Source organism: Malania oleifera, chromosome 2, assembly GCF_029873635.1.
Source record: "Malania oleifera isolate guangnan ecotype guangnan chromosome 2, ASM2987363v1, whole genome shotgun sequence".
Lineage (NCBI taxonomy): Eukaryota > Viridiplantae > Streptophyta > Magnoliopsida > Santalales > Ximeniaceae > Malania > Malania oleifera.
The window spans coordinates 140,099,109-140,127,099 of record NC_080418.1 but is presented as its reverse complement, the minus strand read 5'-3'; the positions used below and the strand labels follow the sequence as shown (position 1 = coordinate 140,127,099).

The following is a 27,991-nucleotide window of genomic DNA, read 5'->3' as shown; positions in this document are numbered from 1 at the left end:
AGTGGCATGCAGAGGGGTGCCGTAGCTCAAAGTCAGAGGAAGAGGCCCACGCCTCAGGATTTCCAGGCAGGTTCTAGCTGGGGGCCATAGAGGGGAGACCAATATAGAGGAATTCAGGGATGGTTGATGGGGCGCCATGGTCCTCTGGGTGGACAAACTATTCCTATTTGTCCCATATGTGGCTGGAGGCATCCAAGTGAATGTAGGATGGAAGAGAAAGTCTACTATTGATGTGGGAGACCTGTGCACAAGTCTTAGTCATGTCAGGGATTGTCGATTCAAGCATCAGCTCCTAGACCATTTCGAGGTGGTTATTAGGCGCCCCATGGAGGCCAGTAAAGGAACACTACACTGGCGAGGGTCTATGCGTTGATGCTGGGTGACGCTGAGGCAGCTAGAGACATAGTTACAAGTACTTTTACCACTTTTTCATATTAAGTTGTTTTTTTTTTTTTTCTGGCATAAGTGTCATCCATTCTTTTATTTCGCCAAGGTATGCTAAATTGACTGGGTATGAGGCATGATTGTTAGATGTCGAGTTGGTTGTAGTTATGCCAACTGGGTCAGTGGTGAGGTGTAGGAAGGTACTTAGGGATTTTCGAGTGGCTATTCGGGAAAAAATACAGCTAGCTGATCTAGTAATATTAGACATGCAAAGGTTTGACGTGATATTGGGTATGGATTGGTTGGCAATTAATCATGCTAGTATTGATTGTCATTTGAAGAAAGTGATTTTCAGACCTCCTGGTGAGCAAGAATACAAATTTATTGGTTCTCGTGTGCGCGCTTCGCCACAGCTTGTGTCAACTATTCAGGTGAGAAAACTGATTCAAGATGGTTGTTAGGGATTTGTTGCCTACATAAAATAATTTCCAAATGAAGAATTGAAATAAGTTGATATTTCTGTGGTCCGAAAATTTTCAGACATTTTTCCAGAAGAATTTCCTACTTTATCACCAGGCCGTGAAGTTGAATTCACTATGGATCTTCTACCGGGGTCGGCACCAATATCTATAGCACCTTACCAAATGGCCCCAACCAAGTTAAAGGAACTAAAAGATCAATTGTAAGAATTACTAGATAAAGGATTTCTCAGGCCCAATGTGTCGCTCTAGGGAGCACCAGTTCTATTTGTGAAGAATAAAGATGGGACCATGAGGATGTGCATAGATTATAGGGAAATAAATAAACTGACAGTCAAGAATAAATATCCTCTTCCCAACTCCAACAGGCCCATGTCTATTATAAAATTGACCTTCGGTCGGGTTACCATCAGGTGAAAGTTAGGGCAAAAGACATTTCGAAGACGGACGGCATTCTGAACTAGATATGGGCATTACGAGTTTCTGGTGATGCCATTTGGGTTGACTAATGCCCCAGCAGTATTTATTGATTTAATGAATCGGGTGCTCCATCAGTACTTGGACCAATTTGTTGTAGTATTCATTGACGATATACTGGTATATTCAAGGAGTTTTGAGGAGCACGAGTATCATTTGAGGTTTGTGTTATAGATATTGAGAGAAAGGAAGTTGTACGCAAAATTCAAGAAATGTGAATTTTGGCTGAGACGGGTTTCTTTTCTCGGCCTTGTGATCTCTAGGGCTAGCATATCAATTGACCCGAGTAAGATAGAGGCAGTGGTGTGTTGGGTGAGACCAAGGAATGTCCAAGAGGTTAGATGTTTTTTAGGTTTGGCAAGATACTACTGACGCTTTGTTAACGGTTTCTCTAGATTATCGGGTCCGCTGATGCGACTCAAGGGGAAAAATGTGAGGTTTGAATGGACTGATGACTGTGAACAGAGCTTTCAGGAATTGAAGCAGCTGTTGGTCACCACCCCAGTGTTAGCTATTCCATCAGGAGAGGACAGTTTTGTGATATACAGTGATGCATCTCTGAAGGGATTTGGGATCATTGTGATGCAACATGGTAGGGTTATCGCATATGCTTCTAGGCAGCTTAAAGAATATGAGAAAAAATATCATGTGCATAATTTGGTACTAGCTGCAGTGGTGTACGCTCTCAAGATTTGGAGGAATTATATGTATGGAGGGAAATGTGAAATCTTCAAACCACAAAAGTGTAAAATATTTCTTTACTTAGAAAGAGCTAAATATAAGGCAAAGAAGATGGTCGGAAGTTATTAAAGATTATGACTACATTATTGGCTACCATCTAGGGAAAGTAAACGTGGTGGCTGATGCATTGAGCTGAAAATCAGTGGGAGCAATATTATCAGCAGTGGAGATTCAACACTCTATTTTGATGGATTTGGAGAGATTAGGTGTGAAGCTAATAGAGAATGATCACCATTCATTCATTGCTAACCTAGTGATTTAGCGTACATTGCAAGAAAGGATTGAAACTGGCCAGAATTTTGACCCAGGGTTAGCGGAGTTGATAGAGAAGGTGCAATACTGCAATACAGACATGAGTAGGATTTTAGCATACCAGATGACAAAGCCTTGCGGTTCCGTAACAAATTATGCATTCTTATAGATGTCAAGAATAGGAAAACTATACTGGAGGAGGCTTACAGATCCCTATACACCGTACATCCAGGTAGTACTAAAATGTATCAGGATCTATAGGGATCCTTTTGGTATAGTGGCATGAAGAAGGACATCGCTGAATTTGTAAACCAATGCTTGACGTACTAGCTGATAAAGGATGAGCATCAGAGACCCGCGGAGTAATTAAAGCCACATTTCATTCCAGAGTGGAAATGGGATCACGTCTCTATGGATTTTGTTACTAGGCTACCACCAGTGCGATAGGGGTTGAATGCTATTTTGGTGATCGTTGATCATTTGATGAAGACCGCTCACTTCATCCCTATTAAAGTCAGTTATACCATGGACAGACTGGTATAAATATATGTTCAGGAAATAGTTCGCACCCATGGTGTGCCGGTATCCATAGTTTCAGACCAAGATCCCCAATTTACTTCACGATTTTGGAAAAGCTTCCAGGAGACTATGGGAACACAATTAGCATTCAACACTGCTTTTCACCCTCAGAAAGATGGTCAGACTGAGAAGACGATCTATATATTAGAGGATATGCTTTGTGCATGCATGCGGGATTTTGGGGGTAGCTGGACCTTGTTTATGTCGTTGGTTGAGTTTTCTTACAATAACAACTATCACGCCAGCATTGGCATGGCACCTTACGTGGCGCTTTATGGTAGGAGGTGTCATTCTCCTCTTTTCTGGGATGAAGTAGGAGAAATGCGAGTTTTGGGTCTGGAGATAGTGCAGCAGACGTATGATAAAGTCTGACTAATTAAAGAAAGAATCAGTACAGTTCAGAGTCGGCTGAAGAGCTACGCAGACACTCGCTACCAGAAGTTAGAATTTGATGTGGGGGATCGGGTATTCTTGAAGGTAGCTCCTCTAAGAGCGGTTATGTGTTTGGGAAGAAAGGCAAGTTGAGCCCTAGGTTTATTGGCTCTTTTGAGATACTTGATAGAGTGGAGTCAGTTGCCTATATGCTAGCTCTGCCATCAGTTTTTCCTAGAATACATGTTGTATTCCATGTTACCATGCTAAGGAAATACGTTGCAGACTCGTCCCACATATTCAGTTATGCAGAAATAGAGCTTAGAGATTCACTAGCCTATGAGGAAGCACCAGTACAAATCTTAGACCGAAAGACACAAGAATTGCGCACTAAGGAAATTCAACTAGAAAAATTTTTGTGGAGAAACCATGCTATAGAAGAAGCCTTATGGGAGCTTGAAGAGGAAATCAGACAGAAATGCCCACACCTATTTAGTGGGATACAGTAATAGTCGGTATTGTTCAAATAACAGCAATTTTAATTTAATTAGTAGGGAATGATGACTGTATAGTTGTATTTTAGATTATAGGATAGGTAATGTTTTGGTTTTGGGAGAATTTTCTTTTATGAGTATATTTGTAATCTCCCAGGACCTTGAATATAACCACGATATTCCTCCGTCACAAATGAGGGTAATTAATCAAATAAGTAGTCAATTTTCTTCAGAGAGTGGTGTATGGTACATATAATATATTTCAAGGACAAAACTTTATAAGAAGGGGAGAATGTAGAGACTCGGAGAATTTATAGTAATTAAATAATAAGGAAACAAAATTTTTTTTACAAAAGATTCGCGTTTGTCGAAGAATCATCTTCTCGAGCTCATCAACGTGGACGTGTGTCTCGTCGATGAGAATTTATGGAGAGGTTTTTTTCAAGGCCTAAATTTCGTCGACTGAAGCATTGTCTTCGTCAACGAACCGCTCTCATGGACTCGTCGACGAGGCCATGTGGCCAGTCACCAAAAAATATGCAAAAACAGATTTTCAGGAAAAATTTCGCTCTCTCTCTCTCTCTCTCTCTCTCTCTCTCTCTCTCTCTCTCTCTCATTTTCTCTCTCTATAAAATGGTTCCTCTCACTTCTCTCTAAATTTCTGGCTCTGATTCTCCCCAGTTTGATGATCAGAAGCTACCACAGTGATCCTAGGGAGATTCTCTACAACCTAATTAGAGCGGAAATTCAATTTGAGCAGTTTAGGAACCATCCTAAAATTTGCGTAAGTGGATTTTTAGGTATTTTCAGTATTACCAGTATTATTTGGGGTCAGATTTTGTATTCTATAAGAATATACTGGTGTATTGTGGGATAAATTTGGGGTGTCATATTTTCAGGAGTAGGATGTTTTGGGACCCTATAGTCATGGGTTGAGGACCCCGGCAAGTCTCTGTTTGAGAGTCCAGGTAAATTATAGTTCAAGAAATTATGAATAGGCAATCTTAGGAAAATATGGGTGTATTGATTTACTGGAAAATTTGTATATGTAAATGCAGGTTTTTGGGGTTGGTACATCGAGGGTGTGAGAGTTGAGTGGAGGGGAATATGCTATGCTAGGATTTTAGAAAGTTTTCTAGAAAATTACATATATATATATATATATATATATATCAGTTTATTATTCTATTTTTCCAGAATATTATTATTATATTAGGAAATGCATATTTTAGAGAATGGAAATTTAATTACTCAATTGTGTGGCATGAGTTCATAATAGTTTAGTATAGTATTTATACAGTTTTACAAATATTATGTTTTACAGTATATTAGCAGAAAATATAAATATGCAATTTTCTAGAAAATATGATTTATAGTATTTTTCAGAATGTCATGACTTCAGAACCATAACACTCGGTTATTCAGTTATTCAGCCAGATATTCAGATTATGCAGATCAGTTTAAAAATGTTATGGTTATTTCAAAATCATGTCAAAAACAGTAAGATAATTATAAGTATCAGTACTAAATAGTATCAAACTGTGATGAATTATTAAGTCAGATTCAAACAGCAAAGCACGGTACCATTACTATTTCAAATCAGAGTGCAATCACATATCTCAGATAGTATGTGGGTTAATGTCTACCGTGCCAGGAGAGATTGTAGTCTCCCCAAAAGTCTTGGTCGAATTGGCCGGTTTGACGAGGTAGAGACTAGTTATCATGCGTGGAGAGATTGCAGTGGACTAGATTAATGATTGATAGAGTTTTAGGTTGACTTACCAGGTGGACCAACCAGTGTTAAGTCCCGCCTATGGGCCGCACAACCCTGTCATGAGGGGTTAAATCATGATATTCAGTTCTAGGGTATTATCACAATTATTTCTATATATACACAAATTTACAGTACATCAGATTTATTATATAACTATAATTATGTGTAACTAGAAAACTCAGATATACAGATGTATTTAAACTATAATAAATGTAATATGTACGGTATACTAGACTAACAGTTTTACAGTTTCAGTATTATATCAGTATATTAAATGTGTAACTCAGTTGCCACACACTAGTAATAGCATGTTTACTCTTACTGAGCATTGTCTCATCCCAGTGACTCAACATTTTTCAGGTAATCCAGCTAGGCGAGAAGATCAGGCTCGCAGGTAAGGAGGTTCTTGCGCTACCCTTTTTGAAGGGTGAGTGTTTCCTGGGTATTGGTTGTTTGGATAGATCCCAGGGTTTTTGATGGATGTCACTGTGAGTTTTGTAATGTATATTTGGGACTTATTAGATTTCTGGAACTATAAATATAATTCACAATTTTATGTTTATCACTACTTAGGAATGTAATGTGAAAAGAGTTTTCCTCAATGCTCCCTTGGGGCCTGAAACATTTTTAGCAGATAATACAGAGAGATTTACTATATATGTTTAAGTGGAAAAAAAATAGCATGAAAAATCAGGTCGTTACAAACTATATCACTTAGATATAAAGTAGGAAAAAGGGTATCATTATTCATCGCAAAAAATAAGTCAATGAGTAGGCTTATAAATAACAGGCATGTACACAGTTTTTCAATAGAAATTCACAAGTGCATAGTGAAGGGAACAAAAAAAAAAAAAAAAAGCTTATTCCAAGAACAATTAATTGTACCAAAACATGAAACACATAAGAAGAACGTGACACACATAATTTCAATCTTCTTTAGTGCCTTAATTTCGTGAAGGAGATGAAACTCTTTAAATTTTGACCTAATTTTGAAACAAAATACCAAAGAGAATTGTTTTAAAAGCACCATCTTTATTTAATTTGCTTATTCAAAGGCATAAAAGAAAGATAAAATGGAATGACTCAAATAATAATAATGGTATTTAAATAGAAAGGAAAGGAAATGGAAACAGTAACAGAAGGAGGCAGCCGATTTTGTCGACAAACGCGAATTGCACTTTGGGATGCAATGACTCAAGAAAATTTATCAGGTCCTCATCGACGAACACTGGGGATTTGTCGACGAGGGTACAATTGGGTCTCGTCGATGAAGACAAGTTTCGTCGACGAGAAGATACCAAGAGAGGATTTTTGGAAGTCTGAAATTCGTTGACGAGGGTGCAAGTTCATCGACGAACTTTCTATAGGACTCGTCGACGAGGTGACGTGTCTCGTCGACGAATCTGGACCTATAAATAGCTGAAACTCGGATTTTTATGCAGAAAATTCACAAAAACTCCTAGGGAAGTTCTCTCCAAATCTGACGGAGCGGATCGTGGGTGGAAGCAAGTCAAAATTCATCCTTGAGTTGAGGTAAGGCTTTTTATTCGAAATTTGGTCTTTTCACAGTTGAAGTAAATGATGTACTCGAATAAGTACTGAAGTTTAGTTCTGGAAGTTATCATTTTCAGGGTACTGTTCAGGGTTTCCTACAAATATAAGACTAGTGTTATAGAGGGGCTTTTTAGTTGCCACGTAAGGGGATAAATTAAAGCAATTATTTTCCATTGGAATTACTATTATTTAATAGTAGAATAATTTTCAGAAAGCATGTGATTATATATGAGTATAATTAAGAAAATGTAAGTTTGGGAAAATAATGCAATTGTACAAGAAATGTGATTTCAGAACGGAATATATGGTTTCATTCAATTCGTGTAGCATGAATATTATTATATATATTATACAATGTTAAGTTAGATTTACAAAATAAAGCATGTTTACAAATATTTTCATGAATAACATGATAAACACAGTAAATTATGATTTCAGAATGTATGATATGTTCGGCGTAAGGCCGTAATTGATGGTCGGCGCAAGGCCGCAATTACTCATGTTATTCAGCGCAAGGCCGCATTTATTCATGTTTTCGGTGCTAGGTCGTAATTATTATATTAATGTAGGATTCAGAAAATGCTATTATTTGATTTATGATAAACAGCATATGTTTATATACTATATGTTATTAGAACCCGGATGTTAGTTTAGTTCAATTTCAGGAGCACGGTACTGTAGCTTATAGATCAGATATCTATATTTAAATTGGTGCTAACCACCTCCCGAGGGGGTGGGAGATGGATAGTTGAAGCCATTTTCAGTGTAGAGTTGTAGACGTTCGCAATCCGGACCAGGGTGTGGCAAGCCCATCGTACTTACAGACATTTTGTACTAGGCAGTGGTCGGCCAGCCATTGCCGGGTCCCTCCTTCGGGCTGCACAACTCGTCATGGGGGGTAATACATGACATCCGCTAGCTATACATCCTGGGTAGTTTTCAGTATTATAGATTATATTAGATAATACATGATTAGTATGATTACTTGGAAGTATGAAATTATATGTTTATCTAACCATATTACGATTTATGTTTTATGGTATGTGAAATGTACGGTATATGTATTACAGCATTAAATATTCATGTTGCCACACAGCTAATTTTAATTTATCTACCCTTACTGAGAGGTGTCTCACCCTAAGTTTAAATTATTTCAGGAAACCCGGAGAGACCGGCGGGTCAGGGCCGCCGCTGAGTTAGTTGAGCTTCTCTGCTAGAATGGTAAGTTTTGATCTAGGATCAAGAGATTTTCGTTGTAAGATCCTAGGTTTATTTTGATGTTTTGGAGATTGTATATAAATATAGCATCTTTGGGAATATAGTAGACTCTGGTATTATGTTATTTGTGGTTGATAAATGTGATTTACATTTACTGCTGTCTAGGTTCCGCTGTGTATGACAGATGTCCCCACTACCCACAGATTCAGGTTGACTATTATATTTATTATGTTTTATTATATATTAAGATAAGCAGGTCGTTACACAAAAAATAAAGACTCTTTAATTAATCTTGGTATGTTGGTCCCTTTGTCCTTTAGCACTTTGTTGTTCCACTCCAGTTATAGGAAAACTTGATCCTCATGCATGGAGATCAACTTGTTGCCTTTCAAAACTTTTTTTAAAAAAAAAAAAGCTTAATTACTATGTGTTCGTAAACAAACAAAATAAAAGCTGCAATTAGTTGGCACCATAATAAAATTAAGTACGAAGAAATTTGAATAGTTACAAGCACCTTTATAGCTGGGTACGCGTCGCCTGTTTCATCACATACCAAACTAGTATTATGTTTCGAAGTTTTCAATTTAATTCTTCAATTAGTCGTGTTAACTGCTTCTAAATTCTCTTCAAATTCATATAACTCTAATTGAAATGCATGCTTGAGCCATGCACTCACAAAATCTTCAAGTTCATGAAGACTTTGATAAATGAACCAGCATACAAATTATTTATACTATTTTATCTGAAATAAAAATGCCTCTAGAAACAACCTGAGGGTGATTTTTTTTTATTTGTATTGATGCATATTGCCATGAATAAAACATAAGAACGTGCATGTCTATGCACGCACAGGTGTCAGTGTGTGTATAAAGCATTCATAAAACCTTAATAAAATAAAAAATTGGAAGAAAGGCAAAAAAAAAAGGACTATTACCACTTAAGTTTGAATCCATCTCCAAATTCTAGCCTCCCATGCAACTAGTGTCATAGAAAATTGATCTTTTGTATCTGTCAAAAATTGGAAGTAGGCATACCTCCAAGAAGGTTTCAACAATAAACTACCGCAGATTGCCCAAAACCCTGTGATGAATCCAAGCGCCATACTCACATAGAACCAAGGCGTTTCATGCCCGTCTTCCTCATCTTGAATGCTCCCATCTTCATTGACACCAACAATTTGGCATTGGTATGGTAGTGGGGGGCCACAAAGTTTAGGATTCCCCTCATATGCAGAAGCATTAAAGCTCTGAAGTTGAGTGCCCAATGGTATTGCTCCCTGAAGATTGTTGTATGAGACATCAAGCATGGACAAAAAATTGAGACCTTTTAAGGATTCTGGAATCTTACCAGAAAGATTGTTTTTTGAGAGGTATAGTTCTTCTAAGTTACTAAGGTTGAATAGTTGATGTGGAATGTTGCCCGAGAAGTTGTTTCGAGAGAGACGTAAGCATTGAAGAAATTTCAATTGACCGATCTCAATGGGAATACGGCCACTCAAGCTGTTGTTACTCAAACTAATTTTTGTTCGCATGTTTGAGATTGAGTTGTATTGTGTAATATTCCGAGCATTGATTTGTGAAGCTGAATTTGTGGCAAAAAAGATTGGCACATCTTGATAAATTTGATCAACTTGTTTATAAGCTTGCTTGGATGTTAATGCAGGCAGTCTAGTAAGTTCCAGTGGAAATTCTCCAGAAATGAAATTATTTGACAAGTCAATGTAGAAAAGGCTTGGCAAAGTCCCTAAGAAACTAGGAATTGGACCTCTAATTTGGTTCCATGCTAGTATGAGAATCTCTAGGTTTCTAAGCTTTGACAACCATGTTGGCACTAGTCCAACGAGTTGGCAGAAGCCTATATCCAAATATCGAAGATTTTGAAATCCAACTGAATCAACCAAGTTGTTATCATCTGGCATTTTCTCATTTACAAAGCTTTCTGTAAGCAAGAGGACCTTAAGGTTGCGCAAACCCATTAGAATTTTTATTGCCCCTGAGATGTTGGTTAACTTAACTGTACTAAGTGAAAGGAATGAAAGAGATTGCAAAGCAAGAATGTCAGATGTGATCTGTCCTTCTAGCATGTTACGAGCAAGTCTAATTACTTTCAAGGACTTGCATTTGTAAAGGCTTACTGGCAATTGACCTATGAAGTGATTAACACCAAGGTCAACTATGACAAGTTTGGGAAGCTTGGAGAAATTAAAAGTGGAGATATCACCTCCTAATTTGTTCATCAGCAAACTCAATCTTTTCAAATTGGTGCAATTCAGCAAGGAAGCAGGTATTGTACCACTTAAATTGTTCATTTGAAGGAGCAAGTGTTCCAAGTTAGAAAGCTTCCCGATATTTTGAGGGAGCATGCCATTCAGTTCATTGTTGTTAAGCTCAATGGTGGTGAGGTTAGCAAGCTGAACGATGTCGCTGCCAATCGGTCCCGAGAGTTTATTGGAAGGTAAACTAATTTCTCGCACTGATGACATATGATAAATGTCAGCTGGAAGTGGTCCAATTAACGAGTTGAAACCTGCACGAAAAACCTCAAGCTTGGAGCATTTCCCTAGTTCGTGAGGGATTTGGCCATTAAAATCATTGAAAGAGAAATCCAAGAGTCTAACAGGGCTAGAATTGCTACAAATAGAGGAAGGGATAAGGCCAACGAAGTTGTTGTTGCTAACATTAAGAATTGACAAATTCCATGCTCTTTGAAGAAATGGAGATTGGAATAACAACCCTTGAAAGTAATTGCTAGACAAATCCAATATTTGGAGGGAGATGGGTGAGCCATTTGATGTAAGAAGTGACGGTAATTCTCCATGTAGTCTATTGAAGCTGAGATCTAGGATCTTGAGGTGATTTAAAGATGAAAAGAAATCATCTGGAAGTGGTCCAGCAAAGGAATTATGGGAAAGATTGAGGTGAGAGAGTTGTGTAATGTTTCTTAAAGATGGAGGGATGCTACCACTGAGGCCTCTAGAGGGTAGCAAAATATGGGTTACCCAACCATTATGATCACATGCAATCCCTTCCCAGAGACAGCAATTGACATTGGATGGCCAATTTAGAAGAGGAGAGAAGCTAGGAGACATGGACAAAAGAGAGTTCCGATCATGTTGGTTGCAAGCATAGCACAGCAAAGGAGGGATAAGGCAAGACAATACGATCCATGGGATGATGGAGATCATGCGGGATCGGTGATGATGCTCAAGCATGGCTCTTGTTTGATGACTCATAACCCCTTTTGCAATCATGCACTGTAGTACTCACCTCATAATGAAAATTGCAATTCATTTCTTATAGAAGTTTCTTCAATTGATCATCAACACCTCAGTTGTCCTAGCATATCTAATTCCTCCGAAAAGACTTGACTTGAGAAAAAAAACACATGAATGAGCTTCATCCAAGATATTTTCTTCTCTCTTAACTTCCATCATTCTTCATTATTAGTCTTCTTTTTCTTTTTTTGTTCATTTGTGTGGTTGAAATGACTTGACTTTGTTGAGAAGGTAACAATACCCAGCCATTGACAAATATGTTGTATTACTTTTATATTTGTTTGGTTGTTTTTTATAATTTGACTATCGAGAATAGATTAGCATGATTGTAGGAGTGATTGTAGGAAAGCGTTTTATACTTTGACTACCTAGAATAGACTAGCATGATTGTAGGAGTGATTTTGGGAAGGCCTTTTATATTTGACTACCTAGAATAGACTAGCATGATTGTAGGAGTGATTGAAAAAAAATTCTTGTATAAAACTGCATCTTCCAATTCAATAAAATTCATTCAAAGGCAAATATCCTTTTTTTCTTTTACATGGTATCAGAGCAGGAAACAATACCCTAGCTCCCTACCCTTTTTTTTTTTTTTTTTTTTGCCTTCTTTTTATCGTTGTTTCCCATTATCATGGTGAACAAGCAACCTTCAAATGAGGGCAAGCTTGATGTCGTCAATCCATAACCATTCAATCAACAATGTCAAGGAGAGTCCAATAATGCTGGAAGCATCGTTAGTGACAAATGAGCTCTCAGATTTGCAAATCTAGCAAATCTTATCTATTATGTAGGGAAAAGAGACAACACAATCTGCCAATCCTAAAGCTAATGCTCCTAATACTTCCTTAAGTTTGCTACAAACATTGTTGCGATTCCATCAATTAATTATCGACAGTGGTACAACAGACCACATTACTTCATCTCCAAATTTGCTTGTCAACAACAGTAAGAACACCTTTTTGCCACCAATTGCTATCCCAAGTGGAGAACAAGCTTCGATTACATCCATTGGGAATATAGCTTTGAATTATGTTGTTACTTTAAAAAATATGCTTGGTGTGCCATTGTTTAAGGTGGATTTAATGTCTGTGTGAGTTACTAGAGATCTCAGTTGTTTAGTAACCTTTTTTCTCTCATTGGTGTATTTTACAGGACTTGATGACAAGGACAACGATTGGTTTGGGTGAATAATGAGACTGACTCCATTACTTGCTTGCGTTAGCATCCGAAAAGCCAAAACTTCAAAGTCCATCCACAGCAGTCACTTCTTGCCATTCACCTAGTTCTCTGGTCACCTCCTCCACCGCTTTGTGGCATCGCCGATTAGGGCATTTGTCTTCCTCTAGATTAGATTTTATGGCAAAACATTTGTTAAATTTCCCGTTCTAGTCTAATAATGCTTGTGATGTTTGTGCACTTGTAAAACAAAGTCGACTTCCATTTTCTGTTAGTTCAATTTCGTCTTTTAGACCCTCTGAATTAATTCATTGTGACATTTGAGGCCCCTATAAAATTGCCACTCTTTCCAATGCGAAATATTTTTTGACTATTTTGGATGATTATTCTAGATTCACGTAGGTATTTTTCATTTGAATTTAAACAAATTTAAGGTCAATTTTTTTAAAAAAAAATTTAATATTTCTAAATACAACCTTAGAATAAGCAAATTAAAGGCTTCTTAAAATATATTTTTTTTCATAGACCTTCGTACTCCCACCCCAACCCACCCACCCCCCAATCCTCAAGGAACTGCCAATATTCTATGGAAAAATCCCTTTCCTGAAGGAATTTTCTAAACATTGCATTTAATTTCAATGACCTAGTCAGTCAACACACTTCATTGGCTTCTACTAATAAGACGCGTTAAGGTCCCCCTGTAGAATGAAAATGAATTGATAAAACAAATTCACTAAGAATGAAATTGTAAAATGAATATGGTCATTGTTAAGAAAAAAAATATTATATTTGACTAGTAACAAAGAATAACTATCGAAAATTAAAATTTTTTTTTTCAATGTTTGTTTTTTTTTTCTTTCTTTCTTTTTTTATAATGACTATTATTGGAGTGAGAAAAAAATATTTTCAAAACTCTCATGATATAAAAATATTTAATTTATACTTTTGTGAATATATGGATTCAATTTAATGCTATTTTTATTGAAAATGTTATATTTTCTATATCATGATATTTAATATATTTAATAAAAATAATAAATTATATTTTTCTATTTCAAAAAATAATAATAATAAATGGTATTTTTATTTGAATTTTCTTGTTATCTTTTAGAAATAAAAATAGTGACAATAACAATCATTCTTCTTGTTGTTGTTGTTAGTTTTTTATGGCTTTCATAATAATTTATTAATTTTTACTTTAATGTTATTCTAATTTCGTTAAACAATACTCTTTGTGCCAGTCAAAATGCAAAGTAATTCTTTTTAAATAGTTATTATCGAATTAATAATGGTAGTTTGGAGTTCATTTTTGGAGATTAGAGATGTAAATAGAATCAAATAGGTGAATATTCTAACTTGATTTCTAAGAAAAATTTAGTAGTTCTTAGATAGATTAAGAGTAGCTATTGGGATAAGTTTTGTGAAATCGCGCAATTTGGGGCAATAAGTAGAACTTGTATTCTTAGCTCGAATCTTATTCTAAATGTTAATACGATTAATCGAAATCAACCTCTAATCTATCTCAAATATAAGTAAAATAAATATATGCATGCATGTGGTATGTCTAGGTGAATGTGTGTGTATAAATAAAATATTTAATGTTCATTTAATTGCTCATAGCTTCTAAATATATTTATTTTATTTTACTTTATATTATTATACAAGAAAGTTTATTTTGTTGACAATATAATTAAATTGAAATAAGATAATTTTTTTTCATTTTTTAATCATATAAACACGATATATTTTTAAAAAATTTTATTTTTTTAAAATAGTTGGCCAAACTGATTTGGATCTCTAAAGGAAGATGTATCTCGTAGTTAATGAAGTGGGATTGAGACAAATAATGCAAGATACATGTGAAATTAATTGAATCATATTTTTGTGCACCTCCTTAGAATGTGATGATGATCGTTTAGTCAGGATACTCATTTTAAAAAATAGGTCTCCTAGATAAAATGAATCACATATTGCCTAATCGCATAAGTTACTAAGTGGAGAATCGTTTAAAGGAGACATAATTCAAACACTGTAGGTGACAGAAAAATCATCTAAGGGATGAAATCGCTTATCGCCCATAGATCTTCATAATTTTACAAATCCATCATATAACTTTCTCATTACATTGCACTTCAAATTCATTCTCTTCCAACATAACTAAAAATGGGTAAAGTTTACAAGAAATTGAGAATAGATTCAAAAGTACAATTGTAAATACGAAATGGTTGACTAACCATTCAAATAGTAATTAGCTAATTTACTACTCTATGATATCCATTCAAGGAACAATTTTTGTTAGTTATGTATGCATTGGCCTTAAATAAGAAAGAAAAGAACAGAAATAAAGCCCTTTTGGTCATCCGTACGGTCATTACTTTTAAAGACTAAAAAGTACGCAAGTATGACTTTTGGATCCCTAACTCTTGTTTCACGCATATCAAAGGGGTGGCTTTAAAGGATCTTAACATTCTGTTGTGGCAATCACTCCTTATTCTATAATGCCATATGTATGCCGTGTAACACACGATAAATGTTTTTTAATTTCTTTTATTTTTTATTTAAAAAAATAATAATTTATTCAAAAAGAATACTCGATAACTTATTTTTTATAATCTCATAATGTCTTGGAATACCTTTTTGTAGTAGTCTTATGAAAGGTTATAGGGTGTTTTATTACTATCTTGCATTGATGCCCCACAACAAATTTGAGTAGGTGAACGAAATAATCAAGATTTACTGGTTGTTGCTAGTTATATTTTATTTTAGATGGCATGTTATGATGTTTGTATTAATCACTTCTCTAGTTGAAATTTAAATATTTTAATTAATTAAAATAATATAATATAATATTTAATTAGCAAAAAAGTGATATTTATTAACATATGGTTATCAAAAAACTGATTTTGAAAAATTATTTTTCACAATAAGTGTTTGCTATAGGAAAGTAAAATACAGATTTTTTTTATAAAAATATTTATTGTAAGTGATAAATTCAATAACAGCTTCCTTTTAAGTGCTCTCAAATAAAAATTAAATTATTATTATTATTTTTTAAAATGTTTTCAACCATCATGAGTGGGTCCAACAGCTGACATGGAGGCCTTTTCTTTTCATGTCACGTGGAGGAAGAAAAAATATCTCCACAATTTTCCAGAGCCAGCATTGATTTTTTCTCGGTGTCATGGTCCGTTTTATGCCGCGTACATATATAATATATAATATTCTTGCATTTAATTGGGAGAATAAAAATAAATGTTTAATTTAAACTTATATAGATTTAAATAAAATATAATATAAAATTACATTCAATTTCTTTTCTAAATCTATACCAATAAATTTTCAAATTTGTATATCTAACTATGATAGGAGTTAGGATCTGCAAAAAAATCGAATGGAGCCAAATTTTGTCTTGTTCAAACTTAGTCATTAAATTTTTAACTAAACTTGAGCTTGAGTCGAGCTCATATTGAGTTTTAATATAGTTGCTTAACTTTGTTTATCATGCAAATGAAAGACCTCATGAGCCTTTATCGAGTCGAGCTACCAAAATGCTTACTAACAATTTGATTCCCCTGAAATCTCTTATTTTTAGAGGTCAAAGGTTTTGTTAGGCAAAAGGGTAAAAAGTAGCTCATAGTAATATTCCCTTATTGCATTTAAGAGCATGAAGTTCGAACCTTAAATTTGAATTTGAATGGATTTAGATAAATTTCAATGCAAATTACATATTCTTAAAATTTAGTACAAATCTAAATCCAAAGCCTCTTCAAACATATGATTAAAGTTTTTTTTTTTTACATGGTCGAGCTAGCCAATTGGCGACAAGAATTAGCCTTCTCACTACATTCATGTTATAGAGTTTGAACTAAATAATTTTATCCACAAACAATCCCAACTTGTAAGCTCACTATAATCTCTCACATCTAATTTGACCTGATTGAACTAGCTAATCATAAATAATTTTAACTCAACTATATTAAAGAAACTCAAATCGAACCCATAATCGAGTCACTCACGAGATGAAACAAGCCAAACTAATTGCCCAAAAAATCATCACTGTTAAATTATAATGGCCTTTTGATCACAACTAACTGTCATAAGCAGCAACTAGTTTGTAATAAGTGAATAATTGTACCTAAACACTTGTAATCAAGTTGATCGTGACTCTCTGTTGTCTTTCTTTCTCATAATTTATTATCCTCCAATTCTCACATAACAATAGTATCAAATATGTATTAAGTGTTTATCATTTTTTGAGATTTATCTAGGATAAGCAGATGAGTATACAACACTCGTTCGTCGACGAGGCCATGAGTTCGTAGACGATGGCCTCGTCGACGAGAGTATTGTCTAAATTTTATGGGCTCTCGGTATTTTTTCGTCAACAAGACAACACTATTCATCGCCGAGTGACCTTCATGAGTTCATCGACGAGGCCTCTAAAATTTCTTTCAACTTAAAACTAATGTAAATGTATTTTTCATGAAATGCATGAGTTCTAAGGTCTGTTTAGGGTATATTTGAGCTTTGAATTATATCATATGACATATGTAAATACATTCAATTTTATATACTCACTCCATTGAAGATCTTGAACTTGAAGTTTGTTTTATCATCTTTTCATTCCTCTAGATCTACGGATTGTCCCAAGTGATATGTACTTTAGGCTCCTCGTGACTTCTATACAAGTTTATTGTTCTTGCATTTTAAATTATAATCATGTTCACAAACTCAATTGCATAGGTTAAATACCAAGTGATTTGTCATTATCAAAATATAATTAGATTCATAAAGTCAACACTTTTGTTTCACGCATATCAAAGGGGTGGCTCTTTTTTTTTTTTTTTAGATTACGCACCGGGTATCCACGTGTCCGTTTTACGGTCTACGTGACTAATCCTGCGCCCCTTGAAGTTGACCCCACAACTCCAAAGGAAGGGTAAATTCAGGAGTTCAGGGGCGGAAATGAATTCAGGAGGGTTTGAACACCTGACCTCGTGAGAGGCACTCGATTCATAAAGTCAACACTTTTGTTTCACGCATATCAAAGGGGTGGCTCTTTGAATGGAGACGGAAAAGTTCTTGAAAGGACTTGGTGGGGCCCAAAGTAATTAATTAAAGTTTTGAATCACTGTATTACATGACTTTTTGAAAACTTTTTTTTTATTTGAATATTTTGTGAGGTTGACAAAATTGTGCCCTCATAAATCCCGCTTTCTTTTCTATTTTAAAATAATTATAAAAATTAATTTTACAAAATTATATAAAGTAATCAAGGTGAGCATGTATTTTGAAACTTATATTTGAATTTGTGTGTAGTAGAAAAAAATTAATATAATTCTATATTATATATATATATATTCGTAATTTATACTAATCTAAATTTAATATTTAAATTCTTTATTCCCAAAAAAATGATAAAAATATAAAAATAATAAAATAGTAAAAATTATTTTTCAACTATTTTATATAAATTTAAAAACTTTAAAAAAAAAAAAAAACAATCTAGCATGTCTGTACTTATTTGAAAAGTTAGAAATAAAAAAATAAAAATAATTACACAAGCAAATACTGTCTAAAGTTTTAATTGTTTTTCATATTTTTACAAACATTATAAAATTAAAAAATGGTTCATTTTTTCACAATTTTTTAAAAACTAAAAATAAAATATAAAATATATTTTACAGAACTCAACATATTTAAAAAATTTTAACCCTCTTTTTAGGAAAAGAGAGGCTTTATATTTTTGTTTTTCTAAAAGTAGAGTTCTTTAAAATCTGATGACATTATTTTTTTAATAATATAATAATATATTTTTTAGGCCCTAATTTTTTTTAAATAAATAATGTTAACATTATTTATTATGCTTTCTTCTCATACGTTGACTTCTCAACTAACAAATAAATGAAATTATATTTTAAAATATAAAATATATGCAATTTAATTCTTTTTTTTTCAAGTTTCATTAACTTCCCAACTAACTTTATTATGTTTCTTACTATCTATTTCTCTCATCTCTTTCTTTTAGTCTTTTTAAAAAAAATTTCCATCTCTCACTCTCATCTCCTAGTCTCTATATGATTTTTACTCCGCCTCTTGTGTTCATCATTTTCGAGCCTTCGATTCTTTATAGTTTTCATCAACCCTAATTTTGATTTCAATGTTTGTGCATTATTTTTACTCTGAATTTTTTTCTTTCTATTTTTTCTTAGATTTTAGAAGTTTTGAGGTTAAAGCGTTGTATCCAGCGATAATTTGATATCTCTAAAGTCTCACTCGTTGATCGATTTGTAATAACAATAATAATTAGGTTATATTATTTCAATCTATTATTTCTATAGATTTATTAAATTTATTTACATAATTTATTAATTTATAATTAGTGTTAATTTTAAAATTTAATTATATTAACTAGAAAATATGAATCTAAATATGAAAAATAAAAAAATATATATATTAAAGTTCCCTGATTAAATCATTCGCTTAGAGTTGTGAGGAGCCGGCCCATGACCACCGAGAAAAAATCAATGCCTACTCTTCTTCACCTAATGCGACTCAACTCAGCTCAACATACACGCCGGGCGCCGGCTGTGGAAAATTGTGGAGCTATTGGGCAGTTTTTCTTCCAGCATGTGAGATGAAGAGAAAAGACTTCCATGGGAAGAACTGTTGGACCCACTCTTGATTTGTGAAAACCTAAAAATAAAATAATAAAATAATAGAGCGACCTAATCTCTGTTTGAGAGAACTTAAAAGATTATATCACTTATTTATAAATAAAAATAGTATTTGATTTTTATTGTAAGGAGCATTTATTATAATTGGTGTTCTTTTCAAAATCGCTTTTTTTAATATGATATGTTATATTCATATATTAGTAACAAGATTTTTGTTAATTAAAATATTATATTATATTATTTTAATTAATAAAAAAATATTTAAATTTTAATTAGAAAAGTTAATATAATTATCAATAGCTTGAGGTATTGTTTGATTTTGCACGAAAATGTTTCCCAAGTGCTAATGTCACTCCTTTCCATTCATCTTTGCCTCATGTGGAATCCCCTAATTTTCATAATTCTCTTTCGATCCTCAATCTCTTTATTGATATCAAACTATCAAAACTAGTGTAAAACTCTTATCTAGCATTTTGGAGTATAAATTTCAGGTCTATATTGGATTTATATTGATTTCAACAAAAATCTAATATAAAATTATATTACTTTTTTTTAATCTACAAAATTTTAAATCAAAATTTAAGATTTTATATTCTCAAATACATTACTTTTACTTTCTTCTACTCACCTCCATGGTGAGACCAGTACGTAGAACACGGAGGAAGATGAGGAGTGTTTCATAGGAGAAATATGGAGAGGATTCAAAAAAAAAAATGACATCCTTACTTTAGGCTGAAGATGAGAGGTAGAGATGAAATTACGATTTCCTTTTCTAGCACAAATATAACCTAAAAATAAATATTTAAAGGACTAGCAACAACCAGTAAATCTTGATTATTTCTTTCAACTACTCTATTTTGTTGTGGGGCGGCAATGTAAGATGGTAATGGAACATCACATGACCTTTCATAAAACTACTAAAAGGGACAAAAAGGTATTCCGAGACATTATGAAATTATAAATGAATTATCGAGTATTCTTTTTGAATAAATAAATGTTCTTTCAAATAAAAAATGAAAGATAATAATAATAATAATAATAATAATAATAATAATAATAATAATAACATGTGTTACATGCACATACATGTGTCATTAGATCTAAGACTATCTAATTAGGAGGACACCATGAATACAAAATACTCATATTCTGAGAGTATCTTACATTCATAACCCTCCTATGTGGACAATGGGCCACCTATACAAATTGGTTTAGTTGGATGCTTTAACCAATGCCTAATTAGATGTCATGCTAGAAGGAGTTCATTAATAAGTTTGTTGTGATTTGTTTGGAAGATGAAGGATCATTTTTTGAGAAGTTTAAAGGCAATACATTAGGAAAATTATTGTTATAACTTAGTGCATTTTCGTGCATCTTTGGGGGCAGCCAAGAAGAGAGTGAGGAAGAGAAGAAAACTTGCCGAGAATTTCGAATTAAAGGTGTTTGCACAATTAGCTTGATTGCAACAATAAAATGATGATTTCTCACCCGATTAAGCTTAAATTTCGACACCTTGTTTGTAACTCATCCTTCTTCATTATGTTCAATTTGATTATCATTTGGAGTTCAATTTCCTTAGTATCATGACTTGGACAATAGTCTATGTTTTTTGGCAGACCTCTTCGTCATTGAAGTTTGATTCTAGCTTTGTTGGTGATGATGCAAATTGATTTGTATGTCAAGAATTTGTTGTTCTTGATGAATTTAGGAGATATATGACTCTAGTTTCAATTAGGAAAAATCTATTATAACCTGCTATTTGGACATAACTTTGGTCCCGTAGTTTTTTCCTTTATACCAAAGGATTTTTCACATAAATCTTGGTATTCTCTTTGTGATCGTGTGGTTGATTAGTATGGTTCTTTGCTCATTAATTTTTTTTTTTATAATTAATTATTCTATTTAGTATTGATCAGATTAAGGGAATGTTTATCTTGAAACATTGTATTTTAGTTATCAAATATTTCGAAGTCTACATCTAGGCAATATTGCAAGATAATTCAAGCCAAGCTTCCAAGGGAAAATGAATAGCGATAAAGTGGTAAGTTACTCAATTTCATATTTTCTTTTCTAGTCACTGGAATGAATGAACTACGAAGAATTATGATAGTCAAGAAAGAAGAAAATATATGGAACATACAGTCACCTCCCAAAGTGCCTAATATTTTGTATGGCAGTAGCTCATTCATGTCTATGCCAAATCTTTCGGAAAGGCACAAGATGATGATAGGTTAAAGAGAAGTCTTGGAGGGGGTCGGAAGAACCACTCCAATATTAATGTGATCAAGTTGTCAACCTGAAGTCCCTGATTTCTTCAAGTGAGTTGATTAGAAGCTTCTATAAGAAATGATGAATTGGTGTTTCATCACAAAGGCACCAAACCAAAGCCATATGCTTGAGCATCATCACCATTCACTTGCCATGTCCTTCCCTGTGCTCTGCTAGCAACCAACTTGATTGGGAGTCTCATGTCCATCTCCCTCTAGATTGGCCTTCTAGTAATGTCAATTGCTGCCTCTAGGAAGGGATTGCGTGCGATCGTAATGGTTGGGTCACCCATCTATGGCTTCCCTCCAAAGGCCTCAATGATAGCATGTCTCCCACTTCACTAAACCTCTCCCACATGCTTCTTTTTCATATTTCAAGTCATCTCAGCTTCAACTGTTTGCACGAAGAATTACCGTCATTCTTTTCATCAAATATATAACAGCACACCCATCTCCCTGGCAATTTCTTTCGAGGGAGGCTAGTCCAGTCTCCATTTCTAACTAAAGCTCTAGTCAAAGAAAGATGTCAATGCCTTCAAGAAAAATGGGTCTAGATTCCAAATATGAACAAAATCATTCGTGAGGACATTCTGCCTATATTAATTAAACTAAATGATTCTTTGAAAGCCATCTGAGATGTTGCATTTGAGAAACAACAGTTGCGGGTAAATTTCTTTCTGTACACCTTGGAAAGATTATCCTACGCGGCAATTCGCCCAATTATCTGAAATAGAGACAGCTGCTAGAAGAGTAGGCAGCTGGACCACCATGAAATGGGCACTGATGAAGATGAGTGCTTGCATTCTTCAGCCAAAATATGTGAATCCATTAAGTATGGTTTCCTTAAATCGATCACAATTAGACATCATCATCTTATGAAGCCCATATAGATCCACTGCATCACCCCTGTGAAACTTGTTGGCTTTTCTCCATACATATTTTTTGCTCACTATTGTCGCTTCAGGATTCATTTGCCACTTGCAACTGAATGCAGCTTTAAGCTTTCTCGTTAATACGTTTACGAGAGACCCATATCAATAATGTTAAGGTCAGGATTTTAGATCATCTTTCAACATTCCTAGAAATCTGTAGGTGTGCAAAAGGCAATCATAAATTAAAAGTTTTCAGATCCAATGCTGTACAACAAAAGGACAAATCACATTAGCACATCAAAAGCAGCATGTGGCTGCCTTTCAATCCAAAAAACAGATCCAGCGCATTACAGAGTCATGGACTCGGCAAATATCAGTAATGCAGCTTGATGACACGAGAAATCCTCTCAAAGAAGACAGGGCACATGTTCATGCTGAACATAAGGACATCCCTCATCCACTCGGGTGCAACTCTCTCAAACGTCCCCAATGACAACACCTGGTATAGCAGCTCTGATTCATCCTTGCCTGGCTTGGTTACCCATGTCAAACTGAACGAAAATCCTGCAACCACCACAAATATCAAATAAGAAGTTCTGTTAACTACATGATTCACAGCTGCAGCTTTTTCTTGAGCTGTATTTAAAAAAAAGATATAAATTGAACTTGATTATAATGCACTGCGAACAATTGGATTGATAAAGCACAATTTGCCTGTCAAACATCAACTAAACACTAGCTAATTGCTCGCCCAAATTAAGGATATGATATAGAAACCTTCTATCAGTAGAAAATTCAATTTGCCAGTGGTTTTAGAAGATTATCTTTTCTACAGCCTTCATTTCCCAATCCATTTAAATATAAATAGATGAACAGAACAAGGGATAAAATCAAAAGCGTAAGGCTAAAAAGGTCAAAATATTATCTGCAAAGGCCTCCTTAAGTTATTGAGTAGCATCTTTCAAAGAAAACAAAACTATATATTGACTCCTGTAATTTATGTAGGACAGCCTCCTAGGGTCTTGTTTGCAGGGAATGCACAAGCCAAGTCTTCACCGTAGTTAATGTATCAAAGAAAAAATAGTATAAATTAATGTTAGTTGTCTAGGAAATGTGAGGAGTCTACAGTAATTAGCAAATTATTAAGGGCTATAAAAAAGGAGCCTTACATATAGTGAGAAGTATTGTTCTACTTTGAAAATGTCTCCTATTGCTTATGTAATCCCATGGTTTACCTTGGCTCCTCTTTATCCATTTTGTCTCATTGTTTTTGCTCCTACTTTGCATAGTTCTCTTATTTGATATCTTCTCTCTTGCATCATTTGGTATCGAACCATCACGCTTCTGTAAAACTCTTACCCTATGTTTGGGAGAGGTCTTGGATTTGGATTTGAGTGAACTTACAAAATGTAATACAAAATTGTATTGAATTTTGTCCAGATCCACCCAAATCCAAATCCAAGGTCCGAAACCATGCTCCCAAACACAGGGTTAGTGTTGGTTTCTTTTACTCTCCTCCATTGTGAGAAGAAGAAGTAGAAAATGGAAAAAGATAAGGAGAGTGCTTCAAATGAGAAAAAAAAAAACAACAAGAGAATTCAAAAAAGAGTGACATCCTTGATCCTTAGATTGAAGACGAGGGGAGATGAAAACAACAATTATCCTCTTCAAGTACAAGCATAACCTAAAAATACTTATTCAAAGAACTGAGGATCAAAAGTATCTAAACCAGAAGTAAGATTATGGACACGACAAATACAAGCAAATGCATGCAACTTGTGAGAAGGGATTTTGACGTGAAAATAACACAGAAAAAGGAGATTGATTTTGTAGCACTGGAGAATGTTGATGATGATAAGATGATATTCCATGAGAATGGCATCATCCCAATGTAATTTTGGAGCAGTCATCTGAAACAACATAGAACTAACAACAGCCAGTAAATTTTGATTATTCCAATCAGCTACTTTGTTTTGTTGCAGGGCAGCAACACAAGAAGAATAATGAAACATCCCTTGAACTTTCATATAATTACTAAAGGGAGATAAAAATATTCAGAGACATGGTAAACAATCATGTCATTCTTTAATAATCATGTTAAATATCTTAATAGTTAATACAACATAAGGCATGTCAACCACGCATCAGCATGTACCTCTTGAATTATTGGATAAAATGGAAAACCTTACCTCAATGATAGGTCTCTCCCTCTATTTATAATATATGTCAAGTAAAATAGTAATGACTACAATACTCTTATTACTAACAAAACTAACACATAATAATAATGCTAAATGATTAAATAACCATTAACAACCCCCCTCAAGATGGAGTATAAATATCATATCCTCCTAGCTTATAACAAGTGAATTTCACAAGCACCTCCCAAGGCTTTACAAATCAGCAAGTTGAACTCAAACTTCACATGAGTAGTTGTAATGAGCTTCTATACACGTTTCTCTCAAATAAAGTGGCAATCAACTTCACTGTGCTTTGTCCACTCATGGAAGACTGGATTGGAGGCAATATGAATAGCAGCTTGATTGTCACACATAAACTCCATAGGCTAAGAATGTGGAAAACCTAATTCTTTCAATATGTTCTTCAACCAAACAAGTTCGCACGTAGTGTGCACCATAGCCCTATACACTTACTCAGCACTTGACCTGGTGACCACGGTTTGTTTCTTACTTTTACAAGACACCAAATTACCATCGAAAAATATACAATACCCCGTCATGGATCTTCGGTCAGAAGGTGACGCGGCTCAACAACATTTGGATCCCAATAGTGACGTATTATCTAAAAGATCAAGAACATACTTCTTATGTGACAAGACAGTTCCCATACGAGATCTAAATACTTCTATACCCAAGAAGTACTTCAATGGTCCCAAGTTTTTTATTTTATTTTTTTAACGAAACCGCAATTTTATTGATAGTCCTCGCTTATGGCAGAAGAACGCAGTGATTACAAACAAGACACATGGGATTTACAAATAAACTATAAAAATCATCCCATGCATCGAAACCAATTATAAAAAACCAGTACCATAATCCAACTAAAACAATCTAAACATGCCTATATGGACCAAACAAAAACAAACATAAACAAATTACCTACAAAATGTTGTCAATTACCTGCAAAAATAAACTAGAGGAAAAACCAAATGATGTCAATTAAAGACGAAGGCTTGGAATACTCATCTTATCCACACGAATGAGACCTTTCATTTTACTTGGCAGCACATCACCTACAAAATATTTCCTTGTGTTGCCTCCCTCACCTTGACGAGCCAAGAAATCTGCCACCTAATTACCTTCTCTAAATTGGTGCTTTATAGAGAACTGAAGACCTTGTAACTCCTCTAATAATTCCCGAAAGTCCCATAAATACCAAGAGGAACAAATTCCAAATGTGAGCCATCCCACCACCAATTCTGAGTCGCTTTCAATACAAATATTCTGATATCCTAACTCTTTAAAGAGTCGAACACCACTATTAAGAGCCCGCAACTCCGCTCCATTGTCAGTACTTGGCTCAAATTTTTCAGAGAAAACGGTCTTAATATTACCCGATGAGTCGCGGATGATACCACCACCACCACAAGAACTCAGATTTCCTCTACAAGAGCCATCAATATTTAGCTTCAACCAACCTACTGGACGCTTTTCCCATACTACTTTTCAAGGAGTTCTAATCTTCGGCATTTTCGTTTTCACCTAGAACTCTTCTAATAAAATTCTTATCTATACAGGTCAGAAAACTCTTCACACCTTCTGCAACTTTTGCGAGCCAAAACCTCACAGATAACCAAACTGCATTCCCCGACTCATACTTATCTTCCATACGGGCTTTACAACGTTTGAGCCATAGTCTCCAAGAAATTATAGCAGGTAACAAACCGATAATGTTCCCTTTTGGGTTGATTTTTTGGCACATTTGAACCATCTATGAATTTTCACCCTCCAAGGTTCAGCATCAAAATTTAGAATTCCCAAGACAGACGCTGCTCTCTTCCATACCATACTTGCAATGGATCTCCTCTTTTTTATTCGCGCAGCAGTTGCAACATGAGGCCATATCAACTCTCAGTTTCCTCACTCTCTCATCTACAGGAATACATTGGAACATGGTTTTCCACATACACAGCGATACTTTCTTAGGAAGTAATTTATGCCAAACCCACTCCATCCACGGGCACTACTCCCCTTTAATTCGTATCACCTCCCAAGCCCAGGAAGTTGAAAATTTTCCATTTATGGAAGGCTTCCAAATAAACACATCAAGCCCCGCTTTGTGCTTTATAGACGACAACAAAGTCTCATTCCTTTTGGGAACCCCTATGACATCTTTCAACATATCGGTATCCTAATTCTCAAACTCCTAGCAATCTTGAATCTTTAACTCAAGATGATGGACCGCGTAAGAACACTCAGCAAGGGGATCACTGCTCAACCACTTATCAAAGCAAAAAGAAGTTTTTTCCTTCTCTAACCTTCACATAAACATTCTCATATACCTCTAGAAAAACCTTTAAGATTGTCTTCCAAAACCAAGAAACCGCGGGAGTAGACTTGGTTAAAGCCATGTTAACTGATTTAACATATTTAGCCTTAAAGAAAAGGGTCCAAAGATTATCTAACGTCATAAGTCTCCAAGCAAACTTCATGTGACAAGATCTTTGAACGTCATTAAGGTCTCTTACGCCAACATTCCCCTCATCTAAGGGTTTACAAACCTTTGACCAAGCACACCATTTCATTTTCTCCCTACCATTACTCTCCCCCAGAGAAAAGAAGATAGAATGGAATTAATATTTCTAATCACCACCAAAGGAACTGAAAGAACCGCTAGCATATATGTCACCATGCATGATAACACATGCCAAATAAGTATGAGACGACCTCCCTGAGACAGCAACCTCATCTTCCAACTCGCAACTTTATTTCAAATTTTTGAGACCAACGGTTCAAGCATTCTAGCAGTAAGGCGTCTAGAAATCAAAAGTGCCCCAAGGTACATCGCAGGAAATTTTCCTTCTGCAAAACACATCAATCGAAATAGCCCCCTTCTTCTAAAAATGTTGATCTTGTTGGACAAAAAAAGAGCTAATTTTTCCTTGTTGATTAATTAGCCAGACCACCTTTCATACAAATCCAACATCTTCAAAAGCATCTTCAAAGATCACCTTTCTCCGTTAGCAAAAACAAGCAAGTCATTCACATATAATAAATGAGAGATTAAAGGAGCTCCCCTCGGAAGATAAAATTTCCAATCCTGCCTTCCTCAAAAAAACTTTTTTAAAGTCTAGAAAGAATCTCTTCCATAAAAATAAATAAATATGGAGATAATGGATCACCTTGTCGAAGGCCCCCTTGGGACTTGAAAAAACTCCTAC

The 27,991-nt window shown here is 34.7% G+C and overlaps 2 protein-coding genes across 3 annotated transcripts in view; both read right to left on the bottom strand.

Annotated features, from left to right (window-relative positions):
• Window positions 1-9,261: 9,261 nt before the first annotated feature.
• On the bottom strand, window positions 9,262-11,556 carry LOC131148411 (receptor-like protein 3). The gene has a single exon (XM_058098111.1). The coding sequence runs from the start codon at window positions 11,554-11,556 to the stop codon at window positions 9,262-9,264; it is 2,295 nt and encodes a 764-aa protein (XP_057954094.1).
• Window positions 11,557-22,811: 11,255 nt separating this feature from the next.
• Window positions 22,812-27,991, bottom strand: part of LOC131149478 (uncharacterized) — a 50,945-nt gene continuing 45,765 nt past the window's right edge. For both annotated transcript variants that reach the window (XM_058099934.1, XM_058099935.1), the window contains one exon: window positions 22,812-23,154. In XM_058099934.1, coding sequence (XP_057955917.1) covers window positions 22,964-23,154 — 191 coding nt within the window. In that variant the 3' untranslated portion in view covers window positions 22,812-22,963. The remainder of the gene's footprint in view (window positions 23,155-27,991) is intronic.